The 21,861-nt window shown below is 41.7% G+C and overlaps 1 protein-coding gene across 1 annotated transcript in view; it reads right to left on the bottom strand.

Moving 5' to 3' along the window:
- Nucleotides 1-917: 917 nt before the first annotated feature.
- The window catches only part of MBTPS1 (membrane bound transcription factor peptidase, site 1), a 36,269-nt gene continuing 15,325 nt past the window's right edge, over nt 918-21,861 (bottom strand). The window contains exons 10-23 of the mRNA XM_081920272.1: nt 21,057-21,208; nt 18,818-18,979; nt 16,936-17,080; nt 14,258-14,446; nt 12,744-12,916; nt 11,684-11,799; nt 11,063-11,219; nt 10,045-10,169; nt 8,913-8,990; nt 7,257-7,397; nt 4,699-4,830; nt 3,535-3,661; nt 2,714-2,844; nt 918-1,766 (exon numbers count right to left, since the gene is read on the bottom strand). Coding sequence (XP_081776398.1) covers nt 1,573-1,766; nt 2,714-2,844; nt 3,535-3,661; nt 4,699-4,830; nt 7,257-7,397; nt 8,913-8,990; nt 10,045-10,169; nt 11,063-11,219; nt 11,684-11,799; nt 12,744-12,916; nt 14,258-14,446; nt 16,936-17,080; nt 18,818-18,979; nt 21,057-21,208 — 2,022 coding nt within the window. The 3' untranslated portion in view covers nt 918-1,572. The remainder of the gene's footprint in view (nt 1,767-2,713; nt 2,845-3,534; nt 3,662-4,698; nt 4,831-7,256; nt 7,398-8,912; nt 8,991-10,044; nt 10,170-11,062; nt 11,220-11,683; nt 11,800-12,743; nt 12,917-14,257; nt 14,447-16,935; nt 17,081-18,817; nt 18,980-21,056; nt 21,209-21,861) is intronic.

Below are 21,861 nucleotides of genomic sequence, written 5' to 3' on the forward strand. Positions count from 1 at the left end.
TCATATCTTTTTTTCTTTTTTTAAAAGCCTGACAAGCAGAAATTTGGCAGAAGGTTGCTTTTCCAAGCATGCAGATGGGATAGCTTCAGCTGCTGAGCTCTTGAGCCTGCCGCACAGTTGAGTTTTGAGACACAGCAAAATGTAAGAAAAAAGAACTTGATAAGCTCGTGCTAAAGGGACAGTTTCAGTGCCTTGCAATTTGCATTTCATTTATCCAGGTTTTGAGAAATACAACCCTCCAGATCTCTCTGTCTGGCAGGATATAAAAGTAAGGAAATAAATAAATAAATGCAACACCCTTCCATGGCATCACTTTAGTCCTTGATACTGAGTAATCACAGCATGAGAATCAAGAGGTGCATGGGTGGTAAAATTTCTCTCCACTGCAACATCTTTAAAAAAAACACCTGAATTTACACATGCCAAATTGGATCCCAATTTGAAAGCATGTGAAATTACAGAAACTTATTGCAATATAAGCTGCACCTCAGGGCCAGACCACATGCAGGGATCTTACCAGAGCTGCTGTCATTCAAAGAAGATACCACTGGGACTCACTGTGTCAAATGAACCCGGGCTCTGATATAGATCTCTTGAACCAACCATAAGTCATAAACCATAAGCAAAACTTGGTTGCAGTTTGTGGTTTGGTTGCAGTTTGTTTTTGATTACATGCTAAAGAAAGCCATGGGTTAGGTTCAGCACAGCATCAGAATAATATTGGGGTGGTGGAGGTGGTAAGCAGCCACTATTTCCTGTCCCAGAGTCTGCATACTTGCATGCTAAGCCAGGGTTTAGGTTAGTGTGCAAGCCAGGCAAGTCTATATGGCAGTCAAAACCCAATCAAAGTGCTTATGTTCACAAATGAAAAGGTTTGCTTCCTACCCAAGCTTTCAAGGAGGAAAAACTTCTATGCATTTTTGTTTCAGCTTCGATACAGGTAACATATTTATTGGAAAAAATTTCTCCACCAACAATGGTGAAATCATGCCAAAAAATTACAAAACATCATGGTAAGTTGCTTTATAAAAATAAACAGAAGGATTTTGCCACACTGATTTGTCCCCTTCTCCCTGTCAGTTTTGCATTTTCGTCCTTACAGCAGGATGTTGCGAGTTCTATTTCTCTTTGTAATATATAGTATTAGAAAACTGCATTCCATTCAGAAAAAATGGTTCTGCTATCAGATAGCCAAGAGCCTTGAAGAGGCTCTTCTCCCAAGTTCTTCCTAAAATAAATATAGAAAATAGCCTCTAATGAAAAGGTTTGGTCAGTTTAAAAGAAAAGGAAAACAAGGTCTCTTTTCCTCCCTTTTTGGGAAATAGAACAACATATCGGTTCTTTTTAAATAGTGCTCAAGGCTTTGGTGGATTCAGCTACTGAAAATAATAGTAGTTTTTTATAAAAAAATCTCGTGATGATCCACTGAGTTCTTGTTTTGTCAGTAGCCGAAGAAAACATGGGTTCCTGCTTGAATCAGTCACCAAATGCCAGGCACAAGCAATCTTCATTAGTAACAATCATCATAATTCCATGAAGCAGCCAGTAGAAGGTAATCTTTGGCAACTGTGGTCAAACAGATGGTGTCTTTGGTAGGTGACCCTGCTGTATAATTTGTGGCCGCTTGACTCTGGGCTTCCGTCTCTTTGGCCTGCTCTTAGCTTTGATCTGCACCACAAAGAAGGCCAGGACCACCATAGCACCGAGTAATGCAAAGACGGGTATCGTCCCTCCCACATCCTGGTTGTACCGTCCAGGCATTATTCCTGTATGGGAAAGGGAGGAGAGTAATGTAAGCAAGCTGAGGATGCATTAACCCATGGGCAAACAAGAGTTGTAGAAACTCCCAGTCTAACTCAGAGTAGACCCATTGAAATTAATAGTCGCGGCCAACTTAGGCCCATTAATTTCAAATGGGTCTAGTCTGAGCAGGACTTGGTTGGATACAACTCACTGATTTCAACCAGGGATCACTTCCATGAAATTTTATTAAAGCTGATCACCAAAAGCATAGGCCTGCCTAAAGTTTCCCTTGTGGGGGAGACTACCAGTTTGAAAACCAATGTTAGAATATGAAACACTGAACCTACTATGTGCCCTCCTCTATTGATTTTACCTGGCTGTAAAGTATCCCAGAACTATGAACTCTTCCTTGCCTGTATGGAGAGCGGTACACATCTGGCCGCACCCACCACTAGCATGTGGCCCCTTGGAGGCTGCCCATGAGAAAATGTGACCCCTTGGGCTAAAAATGGTTTCCCACCCCTGCTCCAGGGTGTTCTTTGAGTTCACATGGGGGTGTCCCATCAGGGCTAGGCATCAGTGTGCATAAACAGGGTATGTGCCATAGAGCATTCCCCAAGAGGAATTTCAATGGCAGACATACAGGGGCTCCTTATCAGACTACTCTACATAGAAAGTGGCTACAATGAAAGCTAGGAAATATGAAAACTACTTTTCCAAAATATCAAAAGCCAGAAATTTCAAAAGCTATGCCTGTGAACACTGTGGGCAGGCATGCTAGCACTAATTATGGCCAAAAAAATACAAACTAAAGAGGCATAAATGAGCTGTAATTTTGATAACTAAAAGTTGGATCAAGATGATTCCAGATGTCTCTGTATTTCTTCTGCATAGGTGTGTATGCTTCTATCTCATTTAGGGTGGTGTGATGCACTGTGGGCAACAGGTGTTCCACCATTCTGGCACCTACCCCCTGGAATATCCCAGGCTCCACTTTCTCCAGGTGACAAAGGCCTTACTTGGGGTCGGTTCTGACGGAAACTTGGTAAAGCCACTTTGTCCAGGTCGATTGACAGTAACTTCTGATGTTTCCATAGGTTGCTGGAAAAAATGAAAGCATCCAGAACTATTTGTACACTGAACTACTAGTCAATCAAGATTGCTAGAAAACATTTTGAATATCTGAACATTTCAGTGGGTCTACTCTATGTACATCTTAGGTGGGATACAATTAGGATTGTAAACTAGGTCAGGCAGCGACCCAGCCTTGTTTGGCCAGAGCTGGGCAGTGGCACATGGAAACTGCAGAGACTAGCCGCAGTGGACAGAAGAGCCTCCTTACATCTATAGGTCAGAAGGGGTCAGGTGATACTCCCCAAATCTTATGAAAACCCCTGGCCTGTTTTGATGGTCTGAGCAACTGGGAAGTCAGTGCATGCTGGGTACACACATTTGCTTCACCTGGCCTCAACTGCAAGGTCTGGCATTCCATGTTGTTTCACTTCTAGATGGTGGGCCTTAAATATTAAAGATGGCATTTTCATCTCCACAATTAGGAGAGCTAGAAACTACTTTTTGGGAGGTTTCTTGCGAATCTGGTGTGTGAATTCAGCTAACTGCTGGTTCTATGGGGGTTTTTTGGTATGTTTTTAATTCCGTTTTAACAGTATCATTCATATGCCTGGAAAGTTAATCAGACAAAATACTGTGTTGATTGAGTGCCATATTTATTACATTCAAAACTGGAAACTGGAAACTAAAGGTGGATTTAGCAAAATCAGAAATTGCAACCTGGGAGCCGTTTCGTTCAGAGGCTGTGGCTTCGCCCAAGACAAATGAGGACACGCTGGGAGTGAGCGGGGCTTAGGGTCACGCAGGTGAGCCTCGAGCACCTTCGAATATCGATGAAGATGGTTACCTGAAATCACACAGCGAAACAGTTATACCAGAAGATAATTCCCTGCCTACTGCCCGTGCTGTTTTCTAAGCATGAGGGACACATCTTGCCATTCCTGGAGTACACACACCCTCCCAAATTCTACTGTAGGTGGAGGCATGGAGCAAGCGTTCTGGTTGGAGGGCAGATACATTTGCCTCATGCTTCCCATGGAAAGAGTCAACCTGAAGTGGGAGCCAGATATTGGGAGAGTGTCCAAGAGCCTGCATTTCCCTTCCCCTCCTCCCACATTTGCATTTGACCCCTGCCCGCTATGAACCCTGCCAAACAGACTAAGGCAGGTAAGAGCAGTAAACTAACCTGGACCTTGTGTTCATCATCTGAGGTCCTTTCTCTGTGTGCCTTCTCTGAGGGAGATCCAGAAGCTGGCAACCTGAGAATGGGCCTTTTCAGTGGTAGATCTCCCACTTATGGAATGGTCACCTTGGGAAGACCTGCCTGGGTCCACTGCTGGCTACATTTAGGCACCAGGCCAGGCAACAACTCCCCCCCCCCGCCAGATTATTGGCCTTTAACTTAAGAGATTTTTAGACACTACAGCCTCTTAGTGTGCAGAATACAAGACTGCTTTCTATGTATATTAGTGTTTTTAGCTTGTTTTAGCTTTATAGTGCTTTTGATTTTTGTATTACAGTGGTACCTCGGTTTACAGACGCTTCAGGTTACAGACTCCGCTAATCCAGAAATAGTACCTCGGGTTAAGAACTTCGCTTCAGGATGAGAAGAGAAATTGAACGGTGGCAGTGGGAGGCCCCATTAGCTAAAGTGGTACCTCAGGTTAAGAACAGTTTCAGGTTAAGAATGGACCTCTGGAACGAATTAAGTTCTTAACCTGAGGTACCACTGTACATTACACTGCAAGTCGCTTTGGATTTGCATTTTGTTTTTAAACAGCAACTAATAAGTCTGAGAATAATAACAATGGAACCATCCACCCTACTCCCAGGCCAAATACTACCACAGCTCATCTGTAGCAGCACAAATCAAATGAAAATCACCTTCCATTCGCTCTGGAAGAGCATAGCCTATGCCTGTTGGAGGTCGTTGTCTGTTTTCTGAATGGCTGAGGCTTGGTGGCATAACTCCATAAGATGTGTATTGAAGAAGAGAATCAAGAAGCCAAAAGCAATCTGGAATTTAAGAATAAAAATAAAAAATTGAGTGTTTTAAGCCAAACAAACCAACTCCACACATTAACTACACTGATAGACAATTTTAAATCCACTGCTGCCACCTGTTTTCCCTTGACACTGCATTGCTGCTGTTTTTCTGTGCTATGCTCCTGAAGCTCAGCCCAATTCTTTTGCTGGGACTAAGAATGGAATGGGGAATGCTCTGAGCCTGGGTTTCAACTCCCATCAGTCCCAGGCAGCGTGGCCAACCGTCAGGGATGATGCAGCTTTAAACCATGTCTCTGATCTGCTCAGCACTCCCATTTCTATAATGCAGGCTCCTTCAGAGGTGGAACAATAGCCATCACCATGGTTTGTTAGTTCAAAATGCAAATGCATTTCAAACCTTATTTTCTGATTCTGGTGTTGCCTATCACAAACAATGGTTTAATGTGATGGTTCAGACACTAAAGGGAAGTTAAGCTTCCATCACGATGGCTTAGTGAGCTGTTGGGATGGAGCCTCAATGCCTGTCTTCTATGCCTTCACGACATCAACCCTGTGAGAGAAGTCTTATCCATGGCTACCCAGTGAATTTTAAAATGTTTGCTCTCTTTCATGTGAATTGACATGGTGCAATAAAGTCAATCTAAGCTGTTAGAAAGAAGGCTTTCGTTTACAAGAGCAATGTTTATTAATGCAGCAGAACAGGGCTGCCCAGAGGGGCATCATAATTGTTTTCAGCCTTTAAATTGGGAATAGGTTATTTTGAGGCACATATCTTTTTGGCATGAACAAAAACTACTGTGCTGGGGAAATTTTAACTCACCAAATTTTCAGACCTTGCAAATCTAGTTTAGCTTTCACAGACCATTTTAGAACAGTTCAAAAAACACTGTCTGACAATTCCCACCCAGGATAGCAGTTTGGTGGGAATGGGAGTTAATCTGCATAATCCTGATGTAATTGAAATGCTCACCTTTGATTTTTTTTTTAATTAAAAAAAACAGAGGTCAGACACGTTTTTAGGATTTACAAATCATATATGCGAGGAATTTTAAACACAGCTAAGCTCACTGATGTCACAGCAGGAGGTACTGCTTTCAATTTGCAACATGAAAGCCAGTCTGATACTGTATTTAAAGCTATCCTCTTTGACTGATACAAAGAACCCGGCGCTGAATTTAAAGGCATCCTCTGGATGCTGACCTGGTGTTTGTTTCCAAGCCCAACTGAAGGCACTCACACTGGTGTTCAAAGCCCTCCATGACTTAGGCCCCAAATGGGCGAAAGACTGCGCTGTTCCCTACAGACCTTCCCAGGTGTTAAGATCAGTAGTGTCTCGAGGGTGGTAACATGGGAGAGGGCTTTCTCTGTCACAGTGGTGGAATTCCCTTCCAACAGAGGGGCAACTTGTGCCATCGTTATTCAGCTTTCATTGTATGCTAAAGACATAGCGCTCCCCAGGCCTTTGATCTATTTTACTTTTTTGTAGTGATATTTTGTTTTAAACTGCATTGTTTCTGCTGCTGTAGTGTATTTTGGGACCTTATGATGAAGAATGAGTAAGAAATCTAACAATTAATTATAGGGATCAAAATCCCTAAATTCCCTATATTTGGTATGAAAGCTAAAACACAGGAATTGCAAATTGAAGGCATCAAATGAAAGATGGACAGTAAATAATTTCCAACCATAGTCATACATGGAGTAGACCCAATGGATACAATAGGTCTACTCTGAGTATGACAAGCCTTCAATATCATCCAGAAATGTAAAGCGTTTGAAAAAACAGTAGAAGGAATAGTTCTGAGGGTTCTATTAGATCTTCTGGTCCTATGAATTTCCCACCCCCACATCTTTGCATGGAACCATTCAAGGAGTTTCTTTTTCAAGTCCGAGTGAAGTTATTCTGTCTGGAAGCTGAAGCGGGAGAAGAAATCAGCAAATGGTAGGAAACCGCTAAAGACAAGGTTTACTCTTTAAGTCTTAAAAAATTTGCTTGTAAATTTACTATGCAAATTTGCTATGCAAAAGTAACAGCACTCCATGACTAATCCAAAAGAATCTTGCAATTATTAACTCTGAATCACCTCAAATCAGATCATTTCTTCTCAGTAAATCTTTTTTCCGAGCTTGTAAGATTGAGATTCTTTTCTGTCTCCTTCTCTCTCTCACTCATGAATAATTCTTCCACTAAAGCTGCATTCCTGTGCCCAATTACTGGGAGTAAACCTAACTGCCCTTTGCTTCTGAGTAGACATACCTAGGATTTTGCAATAAGAGACCTGCCACTAGCGAAGGTGGGATTTCAACTTGTTCTACTGCAGATATGAAGTCATTTTACCATATGGCAGGGTGGCTGTCCGCTGTGCATTGGCATTGTGACAACAGACTTTAACTTACACGAGTAATGGGATGCTTTCTTAGCAAACGTAACACACCTTTCTGCCTGTGGCTATCATCCAAGCAATTTGAATCACCGTACAAAACGATTCTGCCTCCACCTTCTGAAGGAACTTGGAAAAGGCCCAAAATGGGGACGTTTTCTACTATTGCAGTTTCCTGCTTTAAAACTTCAAGACCTAGAGGAAAGGGTGGAAAGGAAAATTGTCAAATGGCAACATCCCAATGATCTTGCATAACTTGGGTAGTCAAAAAACACTGGCTCTCAAACAAAAGATTTAAGATGCATTACACTTCTACAGGATGGGTGTGTCCGTGTGTGTGTGTGTGAACAAAATGGAAAAACCCTCCCATTGCCTTAATCCTATGTATCTTCATCTATATAATGCTGCACCTCTGCACTTTAAATGATTTCCTATGGCTTCCAAAGGACAGAAGAGTTGTAATTCTCATGCACATTTATTTAAATGGATTTACAGTGGAAATGTGGAGTGTTGGGGAATGCCCATTGCTCAGTGGTAGAGCATCTGCTTTGAATGCAGAAGGTCCCATGTTTAATCCTCACAGGCACCTCCAGATAGGCTTAGGAAAGACTCCCTGCCTGAAACTCTCAAGAGCTTTGTAAAATGGTTAAACATGATCTAAACAGGTTGCAACAGGACTGAAAAGCCAAATACAATACCACCAAATTGCCATCATTCTTTATTTTGCTTCCATGAAAGATAAGGGCAAATAATGAGCAGCAAGCAATGGCTATACAAGAAGGCAAATGTACTTTTCATTATAATTGGAACTTTCTGGTTTATCAACAGTCATAGTTAATGGTTCAGCATAAAAGGAAAGAAGATTAGGAGACTAATTTGGGGAAGCCATTTTTAAAAAACCAAAAAGCGACTTCCATTGTCCTTTCTCTGTTATCAAAAGAATTGTAGCAGAGTCCTTGTATCAAAGCTGCACGTGAAGAGAGCCACACATGTGTGTTGGGAGCAGAGGTCAAAAGTGATTAACGGAATAAATAGCAGCTCTTTTTCTTGCTCATGAGAAACTGCAAGTTGCTTTTTAAACTCCAGTGATTTTACAAAGCAGCGCTCCTGATGCAGGGCTGGAGGCAGGAAAAAGCCTATAATGCCCAAGGGCTAAGTGCTGTGGCCCTCTAGATGTTGCCAGACCCCAACTCTAATCAGCCCCAGCCAGAATAGCCAACAGCCAAGGATGATGGAAGCTGTAGTCCAACAGCATCTGAAGAGCCACACGCTAGCCTCTCATGCTTTACTGTCCATGAGTTAACCCATACCCACCAGCTCTGCTCTCAGATTTTGGAGCTCTTTGGGCGGGGGAGTGTTCCGGGGATGGGGTGGTTCTTTAGGGCAGGAGATCCACATCTGGAAACCCACCTGATTCAAGTTTGCAAACAACTTTACCCAAAGTTATTTGGAAGCCACTTAGACCTTCAAAGTGGTGAGTCAGGATGTGGCTGTAAGCCTTTCCAGTGCAACAGTTTTGGACACTTTTGGACACTTTGGATGAACAAAGATCAGCATGGAAGGTGGCTCTTTGCTTTTATTTTACTTGAAAAACTAAGCGAAAAGTTAACCCCTGTCATGCCCAAAAGAGCTGCTGGAAGTTAAATTATACAATGAACCATAATTCTGTGTCTACCTAGGAGGAATATGAAATGAAATGCAGCTCTGTACCTTGATCCTTAAAGGTCTGTGCAATCACAATGCCATCTTCTGGAAACTTTGCAATACTACATCCAGAGGCGTAGTTCACTGCAAATAATAAAAAGGGAGCAATTCACCAAGTCTAGCTTATAACTAGAATCTTGCAATCATAACTTGACTGGTGGATTCAAATCAGCCACCCCAACCCAGCCACACTACCCTTTTAATAGCTTTTGGGCCTATGCTGAGAAAGCTCTTGTGCCTTCCTTGTACATGTGCATATAGGATTGAAGCCTAAAAGGTGCAAAAGAAGATCTGTTACTAGCCACAACTTTCCCCACTTTTCCCACTGCAGTAACGACAGACTTTGAACCAGGTGCAATTCTCCCTTCAATATATATCTTAAAAGACACAGGTATCCTTTCAAGATCCCGATCTGGCAAAACGTTCCACAGACTCCAACTCCCTTGTCTGCCTCTATTCCCACTGCTATTATTAGTTATTGCTCTTGTTCTTGTTATTATATATATATTACCCACTCTTCACAAGAAGGTCCCAGGGTGGGTTACAGAAATAAAAATAGTGCATTAAAATAGCTTAAAACAAATTACAATCACAACTAGGGTGGGTCATTCATATAAATGAGTCTCTCTCTCTTTCTGTGGATATAGATATCTCCAGTGTTGAAGGCCAGGGTAAAGAGGTGCATACACTGAACACTGTACAATTAAGGTGCCAAATGCACCTCTGTGGGAATGGAATCCCACAACTTAAGGGCTGGCAAGGGCTGGCAAAAACAAAAACAAACTCTCCCAGGCCACCACCCACAATAGCTTCTGAGTGGTGGAGCTATCAAGGTGGCCCCCTCTGCAAACATCCTGTCCATCAGTCCTGTGATAAGGGAAAAGAGAGCCTGCTTGGGTCAAACTACACAGGGCCAATGGACACCATCAACCCCATGAGGAGGAGAGTGAAGCAAGCAAGCAGAGATATCAGGGCCTGTCCCAGTTACACTGCCCTCTACCTACCCTACCCTACTCACCCTGTCGCCCGTGTGTGAACCTTACTTTCTGCATGATTTATTTTAGTATTTTAAAATTGTGTCTTGGCAGACTGGTGGCATATAAATGCAGTAAATAAATAAGACACCCAGTTGACTTACTTTCATGACTTGCCATGGTAAAATCCCCTTCATAGAGCCCGTCACTAAAGGCCATGCCCCACACCGAGAGAAGATCATTCAGAGCTGGAATATTAGCTCCCCCAGTATCAGGCATCCACCACTGCCTACAAATGCATCACCACAAGGCAAGTTATCACAACCCAGAAAACACTGTCATTTCTTTGGTGGGTAAATTTGAACTGCCACGACCCACACCTAATGTCCATGCTGACACAATAATCACCAAAGACAACAGGATTCATATTTGGAGAAGCCTCAGATATGCAGAGGCTTTACAATATTCCATGTGCATCTGCCAATGACTGAATAAGTTTGCCTAGGCCTCTTTAAAAAAAAGAAAAAGAGCTGAAGTTTATTATTATTATTATTGATTAAACTTCTCTACTGCCCTTCATCCAAAGAACACAGGGTGGTTTGCAATATAAAAGCACAAAAATACATACCATAATAACAAAACAAAAATAAGTCCCCCACCAGTTTTTGAACAAAACACTATTTCATAAATTCATTTAATTAGCCAAAGGCCTGGGAAAACAGGAACGTTTTTGCCTGGCACCTAAAGGTATGTAACTAAGGCACCAGGCGAGTCTCCCTGGGGAGAGCATTCCACAAACAGGGAGCCATCACAGAAAAAGCCCATTCTTGTGTTGCCACACTCCAGACCTATCGCAAAGAAGGGACACAAAGTAGGGCCTTAAATGATGATTACAGGGTCCAGGTTGCTTCATATGAATGGAGGCAGTCCTTGAGGTACTGCGGTCCTGAGCCACTTAAATATTCAGATTTAAGTTTTTCATTTTTGTACTAACATTTTAAAGCTTCCCTACAAGTAACAAACTACATCAGCCAACAACCACTTGTTTTTGAAATCCTCTGACTGACCATCTAGAAAATTCTGAAATAAATAAAAAATCTACCTCTAGGTGAGCTGTATAAAGGACAATATAGGATAGAGCAGGCAATGGCTTAAATCTGGCCAGTTCCTGAATATCCATACCTTGTGTTTTCATCGTAAAACTTGACTTTCCTCATCACTGAGGTGTTGTACCAGTCACTGAATATTATGAGTGACAGTCCATTGTCAACATCCCTCCTCAGTTTAGTGATTTCTTCTGGAAAATACTCTTCCTCACTGTCCACCATCAATAAGGTCCCTGCAGGAAAAGGGGAACAACAATTCAGAATGACAAAAACCTGCCCAACATCACTTTGCCCTTTGCTTGCTCCCAGACCTTTTTATGAAGGGAGGTAGAACAATGCTTGGCCCAACTTTTTGCCTCAGAGAGCAGGTAGCCAGTGATTCACATCCTGTCCTTTCTCTGCTGAAATGCCGGGTTCTCTCTTTGACTAAAGACAGTCACATTTATCCTCCTGTCTTGGCTTCTGTGCCCCTTTTCAAGCAGCTTTCTGGCCAGGCCTACCTCCTCTCCTCTCACTCCCAAGTCTCATGTGGTGATTTTCCTCTGGCTTAAGGAAACCAGCAGCCTCCATTTGGCTCCCCTCCTGGTTTTGGCCTTACATCTTTTTTTGGCCATCCCATCCTCAATTTGAGAGCTTGGGCAAGCTCGCCTCCCCAAAACTGCCTTGATATATAAACAGCAAGCTCACAATTACTTACCATACTGACTGGCATCGAAACAAGTGAAAGGTGAACCAAGAACTTCAACGAAATACCCCATACTTCTCAGATGTTGGTACATATCCCTGAAGTTTGTATGGATGTGGTCACCGTTCCTAAATAAACCAATTGAAGTATGTAACCTGATTTTTTGTCATATTACTTTCTAAGGTTTTGGTATAACAATAAATGTGCACAGTTTATGAACAAAGCCTATCACTTGTGGTTCAGGACCAATGGCAGATAAGAAGGAATATAATTTGAAATACTGTGTGCATATAATAAACTAAAAAAAAATATTTCACAAGGTATGAAGAAGGGGGGGTTACCCTGAAAGCCACATTTCCTTCCAAGCACCTGCAGTGGGCAAGGCCAAAGAAAAAACTACATTTGTACAGTAGGCTGGTTTCCATACATACCCCTCTGTATTCTTCATCATAAAAACAAGAGGCATTTACCAGAGTTTAAGGAAACATTCAGCAGGCAAAAACATTTGGGTTGCAAAGTCAAGTCAGTGAGATATATGGCTTGGGGGGTTGTGCAACAGCTTAGCGTCATGACTTAGCGTCATGTGTGATCCAGACCACTGCCATGTTCAAAGACTTTATATCTTGCTTAAAGCAGAACAAATCCCAATAGGGATTGATTTTTAGGATACATTTTGGGGAGGGCAAAAAAGGAAAATGCAAATTACACAAGTCATTAATTTGAGGATGTAGTTTACCTCTATTACTGTCACAATGACAAAGACCTATTTTCTTTCTAAGCTAGGATGAAATACTGTAATTTGTGAATGAACCAGATTTTCATGGAATGTCAGACCTGAGTTTATAATTTCCCCTAGAACTACAGAAGATTAGGCAAATCTCCATGTTATCTTGAGAAAAGAATTGTATTTCCTATTTTGTCAATGTTATTACATGACAGTATCATCATCATCACCACCAATTATCCACCCTTTACCCTAAGGTCCCAGAGTGGGTTACAGCATTAAAAACAGTATTAAAAACAATTTCAAACAGTAGTAATGGTCAGTAATGCACAATACACACACACATACCAGTCTAAGGGATCATTCTTCATCCTCAAATTATCCCTTGGGAAATATCCTGGTGGATAGCGGAGATTGTGATATTGATCCCAGAGGACACGCTTACTACGTGGGGGTGTCGGGATAACTTTCACTTTTATTGGGAGTTTCACGGTTGAAGTCTGTTCAGCGCCAGCTTTCGACTGAAAGAAGTAGAAACAAAAATGAGCCTGTTGTACTGCAGAATGCTCCCCCAAACAAAATCCAAACTACAGAACATTCAACTGATAAATATTTTTTAAAGCTGTCGTTCAAATACATTCCATCCCACCCCTTACCACAACCTGACAATCTCACAGTATAATACTGTGATGTAGTGGCTTGAATACGGAAAATACAGCTTAAAAACCCCAGTAAGCCACAAAGCTCACCAGGTGACACTAGCCAGGTCACTCTCTCAACCTTGCCTATTTTGCAAGGTTGCTCCAAGACTACAGCACCACTCCAGCCTCCTTGGACAAAAGGCAAGATACAGACGCTGAACTATTTCAGATTTTGTGCTTGTATTTTCCAAACAGTATTTATGCCATGTACTGAAAGGAAGGGTTTTGTGTTCAAAATCAGCTTGTAAGAAGAGATCATCAGCTGTCCAGAGATGAAATCTTCAAGAGTCACACTAAGTGTGTCCAAGTACCTGGGCAAGACTAAAGCACTCCTTTGGGTCCCATGGACTTTAAAGCTAGATGATGCTTGTTCCCTTGTTGTTGGTGCCCACACCCCTAGCATACATCAATATGCCCAGTAGGTTTAGATCTCAAGGCCAGCCCCACTTGGTATGAATTAACAAAAGCATTTATGAAAGCAACTACAGACTGGGTGAGGAACCTTTTTTGATCAACCTTCCAGGAGAGAATGTCAGTGGTAGGCAGAGCTAGACAGAAAACTGGGCAGAGCAATGAAGATCCATTTTACCTTTGTGCAACGGACTAGTTTGTGTACGTACACACACACACACACACACACACACACACCTCTATCCTTCATCCTTTATCCAGATAAGCAAGAGGCTTTATCAAAGTTTAAGGACATAATCCAGCCAAGCAAAAACATGCAAGGGGTATGTGAAGCAGGTGAGAGGTGTGGTCTGGGGTGAGTGGGTGTGGCTGAGAGACAGAGTATGGACATAGGAGAGTCCTGAGTGACAGACAGACAGGCTGGGAGGGCGGCACCTGGCACCTGGACTATGTGTTTCCTGCTGCTGGTCTAAGAAAAGCACATGGTCAAGCAAAGCCACAACCTTCAGAATTCTATGTCAGTTTTCAGACTTGGAAAGAGAACACACTTGCCTTTTGCTTGATCTTTAAGCACCCTAATTCAATCATCTAGCTACATTTCATGCTGCTGTATCAATAAGGGATGCTAAAGTTATATTACTAGCATGTGTTTCTCTCCTAGTTGCATTTTTTTTGCTCAGTCATGTGCCATACTGTGCTAGGGTAAACAACAGCAGATTACAGCTTAATAAACAGCAAAGTAAGAAATACCTCATTTTCGGCTGGAGAGGAAACAGTGATCATGACGTGTCCTTGTGCAATGCCTTCCCATGAGGCTGCTTTCTTTGCAACAGAAATAGAAATTGCTAGATACCCTGACCAAGGCCATAAAACAGGGGAATAGGAGAAAGCCACTTCAATGTAATCTCCATTCTGTGGTAAATAGGGCTGCCAGTCGGGCTAGATAACACAAAACAAAACGTGGCTTGGTTAAAACACTGATGGATATAAATATATATATATATATGACTCTGAACTAACATGATCCCTATTGATGGCTGTGTAATGCATTTTGTTCATTAGAACACTTGATGAATAAATCACCACTTCCATGGGCAGCACTCAAGAAAACTCAGCAATGCATTTTCTGGATCTGCTCTTCCTTACTAAATAGGAATGACATCACCTTTGACCTGCAGGTTAACAAAGGTGGACTGGAGAGCCCTTTTGTGACATATTGGAGGCACAGGCATGAGGGAGAGAGAGCAACATGATGATCAGGAACTACACACAGTATTTTGATATACTTTGCCACTTACCAGAGTGTAGTGGAAGTATTCCATCAGAACTGGATGCAACAGTCAGGCAGACTGCTGGTCTTCCTGTTCCCTACAACCTTAAAATGCTTATGCTGAAAGCTTACAATATAAAAACATGGAATTATGTACCCAATTAGCACAAAGTTAAAGCCATTTAGGGATTTTTGTTGGCAAAATGTTCTGTGCTAGAACACTGTTGTGCTAAAGAATACACAAGCAGGTTGCTGGTAACTTTGTTGTGCAATATATTGTGGAATCTGTTGTGCAACAGCAGAATGATTCCTCTCTTGTGCAATACAAAAACTCAACTGTCCTCTAGCTCAAGAGGCTTTATGCCAGCAGACAGAATGCTGGATACAGCCCCATGTTACTGCATTCATCAAACCACTTAACTGTTCTCAAAAATTAATTGTCATGTTACCCTAACAGCAGATTTTGAAATTTCTTGTATAAAATTGAATGAGGGTGAATGGACTTAAGTTTCAATGGGATGCATATATTTAGGATCAGGTCTTCTTGAGCCAGACATCCTGGAAAGTGAAGTCAAATGGGCCTTAGAAAGCACTGCAAATAACAAGGCCAGTGGAAGTGATGGTATTCCAGCTGAACTATTTAAAATTTTAAAAGATGATGCTGTTAAGGTGCTACACTCAATATGCCAGCAAGTTTGGAAAACTCAGCAGTGGCCAGAAGATTGGAGAAGATCAGTCTACATCCCAATCCCAAAGAAGGGCAGTGCCAAAGAATGCTCCAACTACCGCACAATTGCACTCATTTCACACGCTAGCAAGGTTATGCTTAAAATTCTACAAGGAAGGCTCAAGCAGTATGTGGACCGAGAACTCCCAGAAGTGCAAGCTGGATTTAGAAGAGGCAGAGGAACCAGAGACCAAATTGCAAACATGCGCTGGATTATGGAGAAAGCTAGAGAGTTCCAGAAAGACATCTACTTCTGCTTCATTGACTATGCAAAAGCCTTTGACTGTGTCGACCACGGCAAACTATGGCAAGTTCTTAAAGAAATGGGAGTGCCAGATCACCTCATCTGTCTCCTGAGAAATCTCTATGTGGGACAAGAAGCTACAGTTAGAACTGGATATGGAACAACTGATTGGTTCAAAATTGGGAAAGGAGTACGACAAGGCTGTATTTTGTCTCCCTGCTTATTTAACTTATATGCAGAATTCATCATGCGAAAGGCTGGGCTGGATGAATCCCTAGCCGGAATTAAGATTGCCGGAAGAAATATCAACAACCTCAGATATGCAGATGACACAACCTTGATGGCAGAAAGTGAGGAGGAATTAAAGAACCTTTTAATGAGGGTGAAAGAGGAGAGCGCAAAATATGGTCTGAAGCTCAACATCAAAAAAACGAAGATCATGGCCACTGGTCCCATCACCTCCTGGCAAATAGAAGGGGAAGAAATGGAGGTAGTGAGAGATTTTACTTTCTTGGGCTCAATGATCACTGCAGATGGTGACAGCAGCCACGAAATTAAAAGACGCCTGCTTCTTGGGAGAAGGGCAATGACAGGCCTAGAGTCGACAGCATCTTGAGAAGTAGAGACATCACATTGCCAACAAAGGTTCGTATAGTTAAAGCTATGGTTTTCCCAGTAGTGATGTATGGAAATGAGAGCTGGACCATAAAGAAGGCTGATCGCCGAAGAATTGATGCTTTTGAATTATGGTGCTGGAGGAGACTCTTGAGAGTCCCATGGACTGCAAGAAGATCAAACCTCTCCATACTGAAGGAAATCAACCCTGAGTGCTCACTGGAAGGACAGATTGTGAAGCTGAGGCTCCAGTACTTTGGCCACCTCATGAGAAGAGAAGACTCCCTGGAGAAGACCCTGATGTTGGGAAAGATGGAGGGCACAAGGAGAAGGGGACGGCAGAGGACGAGATGGTTGGATAGTGTTTTCAAGGTTACCAGCATGAGTTTGACCAAACTGCGGGAGGCAGTGGAGGACAGAGGTGCCTGGCGTTCTCTGGTCCATGGGGTCACGAAGAGTCGGACACGACTAAACGACTAAACAACAACAACAACTTCTCAAAACATCTCATTTACAGGAGGAAAGAGAAGCTAACATTCTGCAGAATAAGGTTCAACTCTTTCAAAGTCTACCTTGTCTACAATTCTTCCAGTGACTCCCATTCCGTTAAGGATAGTAACGTTCACAATTGTTGGCATGCCTCCATAGTAGATAGGCTGGGAGCAGTATGGCCACATGTAAGGGCATTCCGTCAAGTCGATGTAGCTCGGACTCAAACTAAACAGTCAGGAAAAAATGAATACATGTATAAATACAGTCAATAAATAAACATGCCATGAGCCTAAAAGACCAGTGTTTTAATCTTCTCCATTAAATCCTAGGCTTTAAAAATTAAAATTGAAATTGTAAATACACCTGGCAGAGTCAAATATGCTCATATTATTTTGAATCAATACAGTCATGGAAATAATAGCAATACAATGGTACCTCAGGTTAAGTACTTAAATCGTTCCGGAGGTCCGTACTTAACCTGAATCTGTTCTTAACCTGAAGCACCACTTTAGCTAATGGGGCCTCCTGCTGCCGCCATGCCACCGGAGCACGATTTCTGTTCTCATCCTGAAGCAAAGTTCTTAACCCGAGGTACTATTTCTGGGTTAGCAGAGTCTGTAACGTGAAGCGTCTGTAACCCGAGGTACCACTGTACACATTTTGTAAAGCATAAATAAATAAATAGAGAAGACTGTTTAGTACAGGGTGGGCAGACCTCTGGCTACTTTGTTTTTTACTAGAACCCCAAGATCTACTTGCCAGAACTAGGTGCAAAAGGCATAGACCATGTTCACACTCCCATTTACTGTACACTCAACTGTTTTTCCGGTACTTGATCACGTGTTATCCAAAACACATATGCATCCTTTTCCTGCTCTTATCAAATACTACTGTTTGATGCAATGTTTGTCTATCAATGATACAGAATGATGGAACTTCCAGGGCATTCATTTTTGGGAAAAGAAAGATGGTGGCTACAATGGTGGCCTCTGGAATCCTGAAGGCAGAGACCTCAACATGTGTCACTAGCAGTGGTGAGTCCTAGCAGGTATCACCATCAGCAATGGTCCCCAGCCCAAAGTTACTGTATCATGATGCTGGACCACTTGCCAGGGTGTTAATTTGCACAGCAAAATGCACCTCCAGCTCTTGACCACAGCTGGGAATATGGTAGCCTCAACCATACACGAGCTTAGGTCATTCTTTTGCTGTTTTGTATTTAAAGTGCCAAAGGTACTAAGCACTGTATAACAGTTAAAAATCACAGGCCTTGCCTGCAGTCTTACAAACTTGATAATAAATATTTTTTGTAAACTGCTTGGAGATTTTCTTACAATCAAGCAGGACATATATTTTGTTAAACAGATAAATAATTTGCATTTTTATTTATCTCTAAGGTTTGCCTTAGGCAATTCTAATTAGGCAAGTGTAAACTACTGAAACCAGCTCCATCAGGCTTTCGGTAGCAGCTATTACAGCAGGTTGCAGCTGTGAAGAGATGAGAAGCAGGGCCATCCCATCAGCTCTCCTGTAAGACCAGCTCTATCAAGCTCCTCCCGTCCCTAAACTGCTTTCATAATAACTGGTCATTATAAGAACTATTTAAGAATTGGTGCCTGTGATAATTTACCACCACCACAACCCTTCCTGCCCTCTTTTGTGTTGTGAGTTTTTGATTGTAAGTCTGAGGACAGGAACTGTTTTAATTGCCTCTACGTTTTTTAAAACCAAAAACCCCTGGATAAGCCTTTTCAGTGAGATGTGGGTTAAAAATGCTCACAAACAAATAAAATAGCAAAACCTTCGCTTAATCACAAAAGAAGTTCAGAGATGGAAAAAAGCTGGTCAATTTAAGTCATCTTGGCTGTGCCGATGCATTCTTTGGTCAACATATATTTCATAACATAACCAAAAAAAAAAAAGGTTTATTTTTGAGTTATTAAAACATGCATACAGTCTTACCTGGCCTGTGGTTTATAACTATTGAGAATCTGGTAGGCTCTGAGAAGATCAAGTTTGCCATGTCCTTGCTCAAACATGTTGACCCCAGGAAGTCGTCGTGCGGATGCAATAAGGGCCTGCTTCATACTAGCTGGATTCACCATTTCACGCTTCTGGACTGTGCTAAAAATGAAAAATAGTTATAATGTTATACTATTGTCCTGGCATCAAGCCAAGCTGAAGTTAAAAATGAATCACAGCCTTGTTGTAATAACTTATTTTATTACTGCAACCTTTTCTAGTACATTTTACTGAAGTAAACACTGGAGAAATTGGTATAAATAGTACCTTCTCTTAAACACACACACAAAAAGAAGTACTTAAAATTTTGCCGTCTCCTTTACTACCCCAGGAATAATTCACCAATTCTAACAGAATACCAGTTGAATTGGACTGCACATTGGCACAGAAAATTGAAATACAAATTTTAGAAGAAATATAAATTCATAATACAGCTTCTACCAGGGCTCAGACAATTTTGTTCTACAGTTCAATCCTATGCACATTACTCAGAAGTAAATCCAACTGGATACAAATGTAGAATTTTTAAACCCAGATTTGGATATCTTGTTCTCTACAGCAATGGTTCCCCACCTTTTGGTATGGCAACTCACAAGTGGTGTTTGATGATAGTAAGACATAGTCTCAAATAATTATTAATGATGCAGCCTGCTTCTGTATTTTGCCATCATAGCAGTCACTGCTGAAAAGTCTATCTCACAAACATAAGCACCACCAAACATCAGCAGCACAGGCATTGCTTCATTATCAAGTTCAGGATACTCAGTAATAATGGAGTAATTTTGGTAGCATGAAGCCAACATTCAGAAAACCATACTTCCAACAAATTATTTTTGAGGACCCAATCACATGACAGTTTAATAAGTTCAAGGACAACTTCACGGCATCATTGCAAATGGTTTCTAAATGCATTCTAACTTTTCTTCAGCAGAAAAGCAGTTGACAAAATTTTGACAAAGCAAATGCCAAATCACCTCTGGCTTAACTATTAACTAGCCCTGGCGGATCCGGTGATGGTTTGCCACAAGATGCTCGTACAGAGAATTGTTTTGAGTGACTATTACTGCTCGCCTCTGTTGTGCAGGTGCCTGTGTGTCAGAGGCAACCAGTTAACAGTTGCTGAAAACAACTCCCTGCATGAGCACCTTGTGGCAAACTGTCACCGGATCTGCGGCCAGCCACCATAGAACAGTTCTTGAGTCTTTTCAGATGCTTAGTTACAAGTGACAAACACAGCATTTTAATATAGCAATGAAACAAAAAAGTTGGGAAAAGTATCATTATACCAGTTAAGGATTAACAGCGATAATTATTTGTGGTCTGTGGCTAACTTGTGCAAGCTTTGCAACTTACTTTCAGGCTGTGACTCATAGGCTAAGAAATACTGCCCCTAAAGCATCAAAGCTTCTCTCAGTAAAATGAAGGTTGCAGAAAGAGCAGATTTTTTTAGCTACTTCAAATTTTAAAATGTTGTTATGAAAGAATATAAGATGGTAGGAATGTTAGATGCAACAACCAAGCCTGTTAATTTTTTAACAAAACAATTCCAAATTCATAGGACAACACAGGAAATGGGTGATCAATTCATGCAATAAGCTTGCTTGAAGTAGGACACTGATTAAACAACTATTAGTCTAATGAAGCACTTTTATATTGATTGTAACAATTCCTTAAAAATGTTAAAGCTACAGCTATCCTTTGAACTTGAAACCTGTGAAGCCATAATATCCTCAGTTCAAATCCCCCTTCAGCCACTAACTCGCAGCAACATCAAGCAAGTCACTTTGCTTGCAAACTCTGCTTACTCTGAAATCCCACAGCATGCTGTGTTTCCAGAACAGCTTCGGGGAGGGGGGGCTTTCATGGCTAATTGAGGCTTACTGTTCCTAAACTGGGACTAGCCAACATGGTACCCACAGGCACACATGTGCCCACAGAGGCCTTCCCTGGTCCCCACGGGGTTCCCACTCCCCCCCCCCACTGAAATTGTATGTGGAAACAGCATCCTATGGTAGCCAGCAGAAAAACTTGTGGTATGCTTCCATGTGCTGCCCACAGCAGTTTCTTCAGTTTGCATATGTACTCATAGGCCCCCAAAAGCTGTTGATCCCTGCACTAAGCCAATTCATCTTTATTTAAGTAAACCTTTGCGGTGCTTGCATTCTCACTGAGCACTTACCTTACTAGCAGGGTGACAGCACCTGCCACCACAGGTGAGGCCACACTGGTCCCAGAGAGAGAGCGGCATCCACCCTTCATGCCAGAACCTCTTACTCCGGAGCCGTAAGTAACGATGTCGGGCTTGACTCTGCCATAACCTCCAGGCAGTTCCTTGGGAGGAAAACAAAAGAATTTCTGTTATTTATACAGCTTTTGCCAACTTGGTATCCTCCAGATGTTTTGCACAGCAACTCTCATCAACCCCAGCCAGCACAGCTGCAGTTAAAAACATCTGGAGGTCGTTAGGTTGGCAAAGCTTGCTCCAAAACAACAGGCAAAAATCTTGCTGTTCTTTTATAAACTCAGCATTGGCCACAATTTTTCAGATTCTGAGATGATTGCCGATGCTTCTTGTTGAATGTCACTATACACCCACCACACACACTCACTGCTGCTATCAGAAAACAAAAAAGAAAGGACAACAGCAAGATTTTTTTATTAACTTGAAAACTATTCTTTGCATATTGCAAGGAAAACTGTCTACTTCCTGCATCAAAAGGTAACTTTGGGATGCTTTGAGATGTTACTGTAGTATTAATGTATCATATGCATCATCAAGATGATTTTAAAACTTAACAGAGAAAGATTCTGCATGTTGAATTTATTTTTATGTTCAATGTTATCTATGTATACAAACATTTTTATACACAACTTTGTATTTTTGAATTAAAACATGAAGATGCAAAAACAGTGGGTTTCTAGTTCTTCTGGCACTAGAGGACTGAAATTACTATAAATGCACTCAATTCATTACTGCTGGTGCA

This window comes from Podarcis melisellensis (genome assembly GCF_964234715.1).
Source record: "Podarcis melisellensis genome assembly, chromosome: 8".
Lineage (NCBI taxonomy): Eukaryota > Metazoa > Chordata > Lepidosauria > Squamata > Lacertidae > Podarcis > Podarcis melisellensis.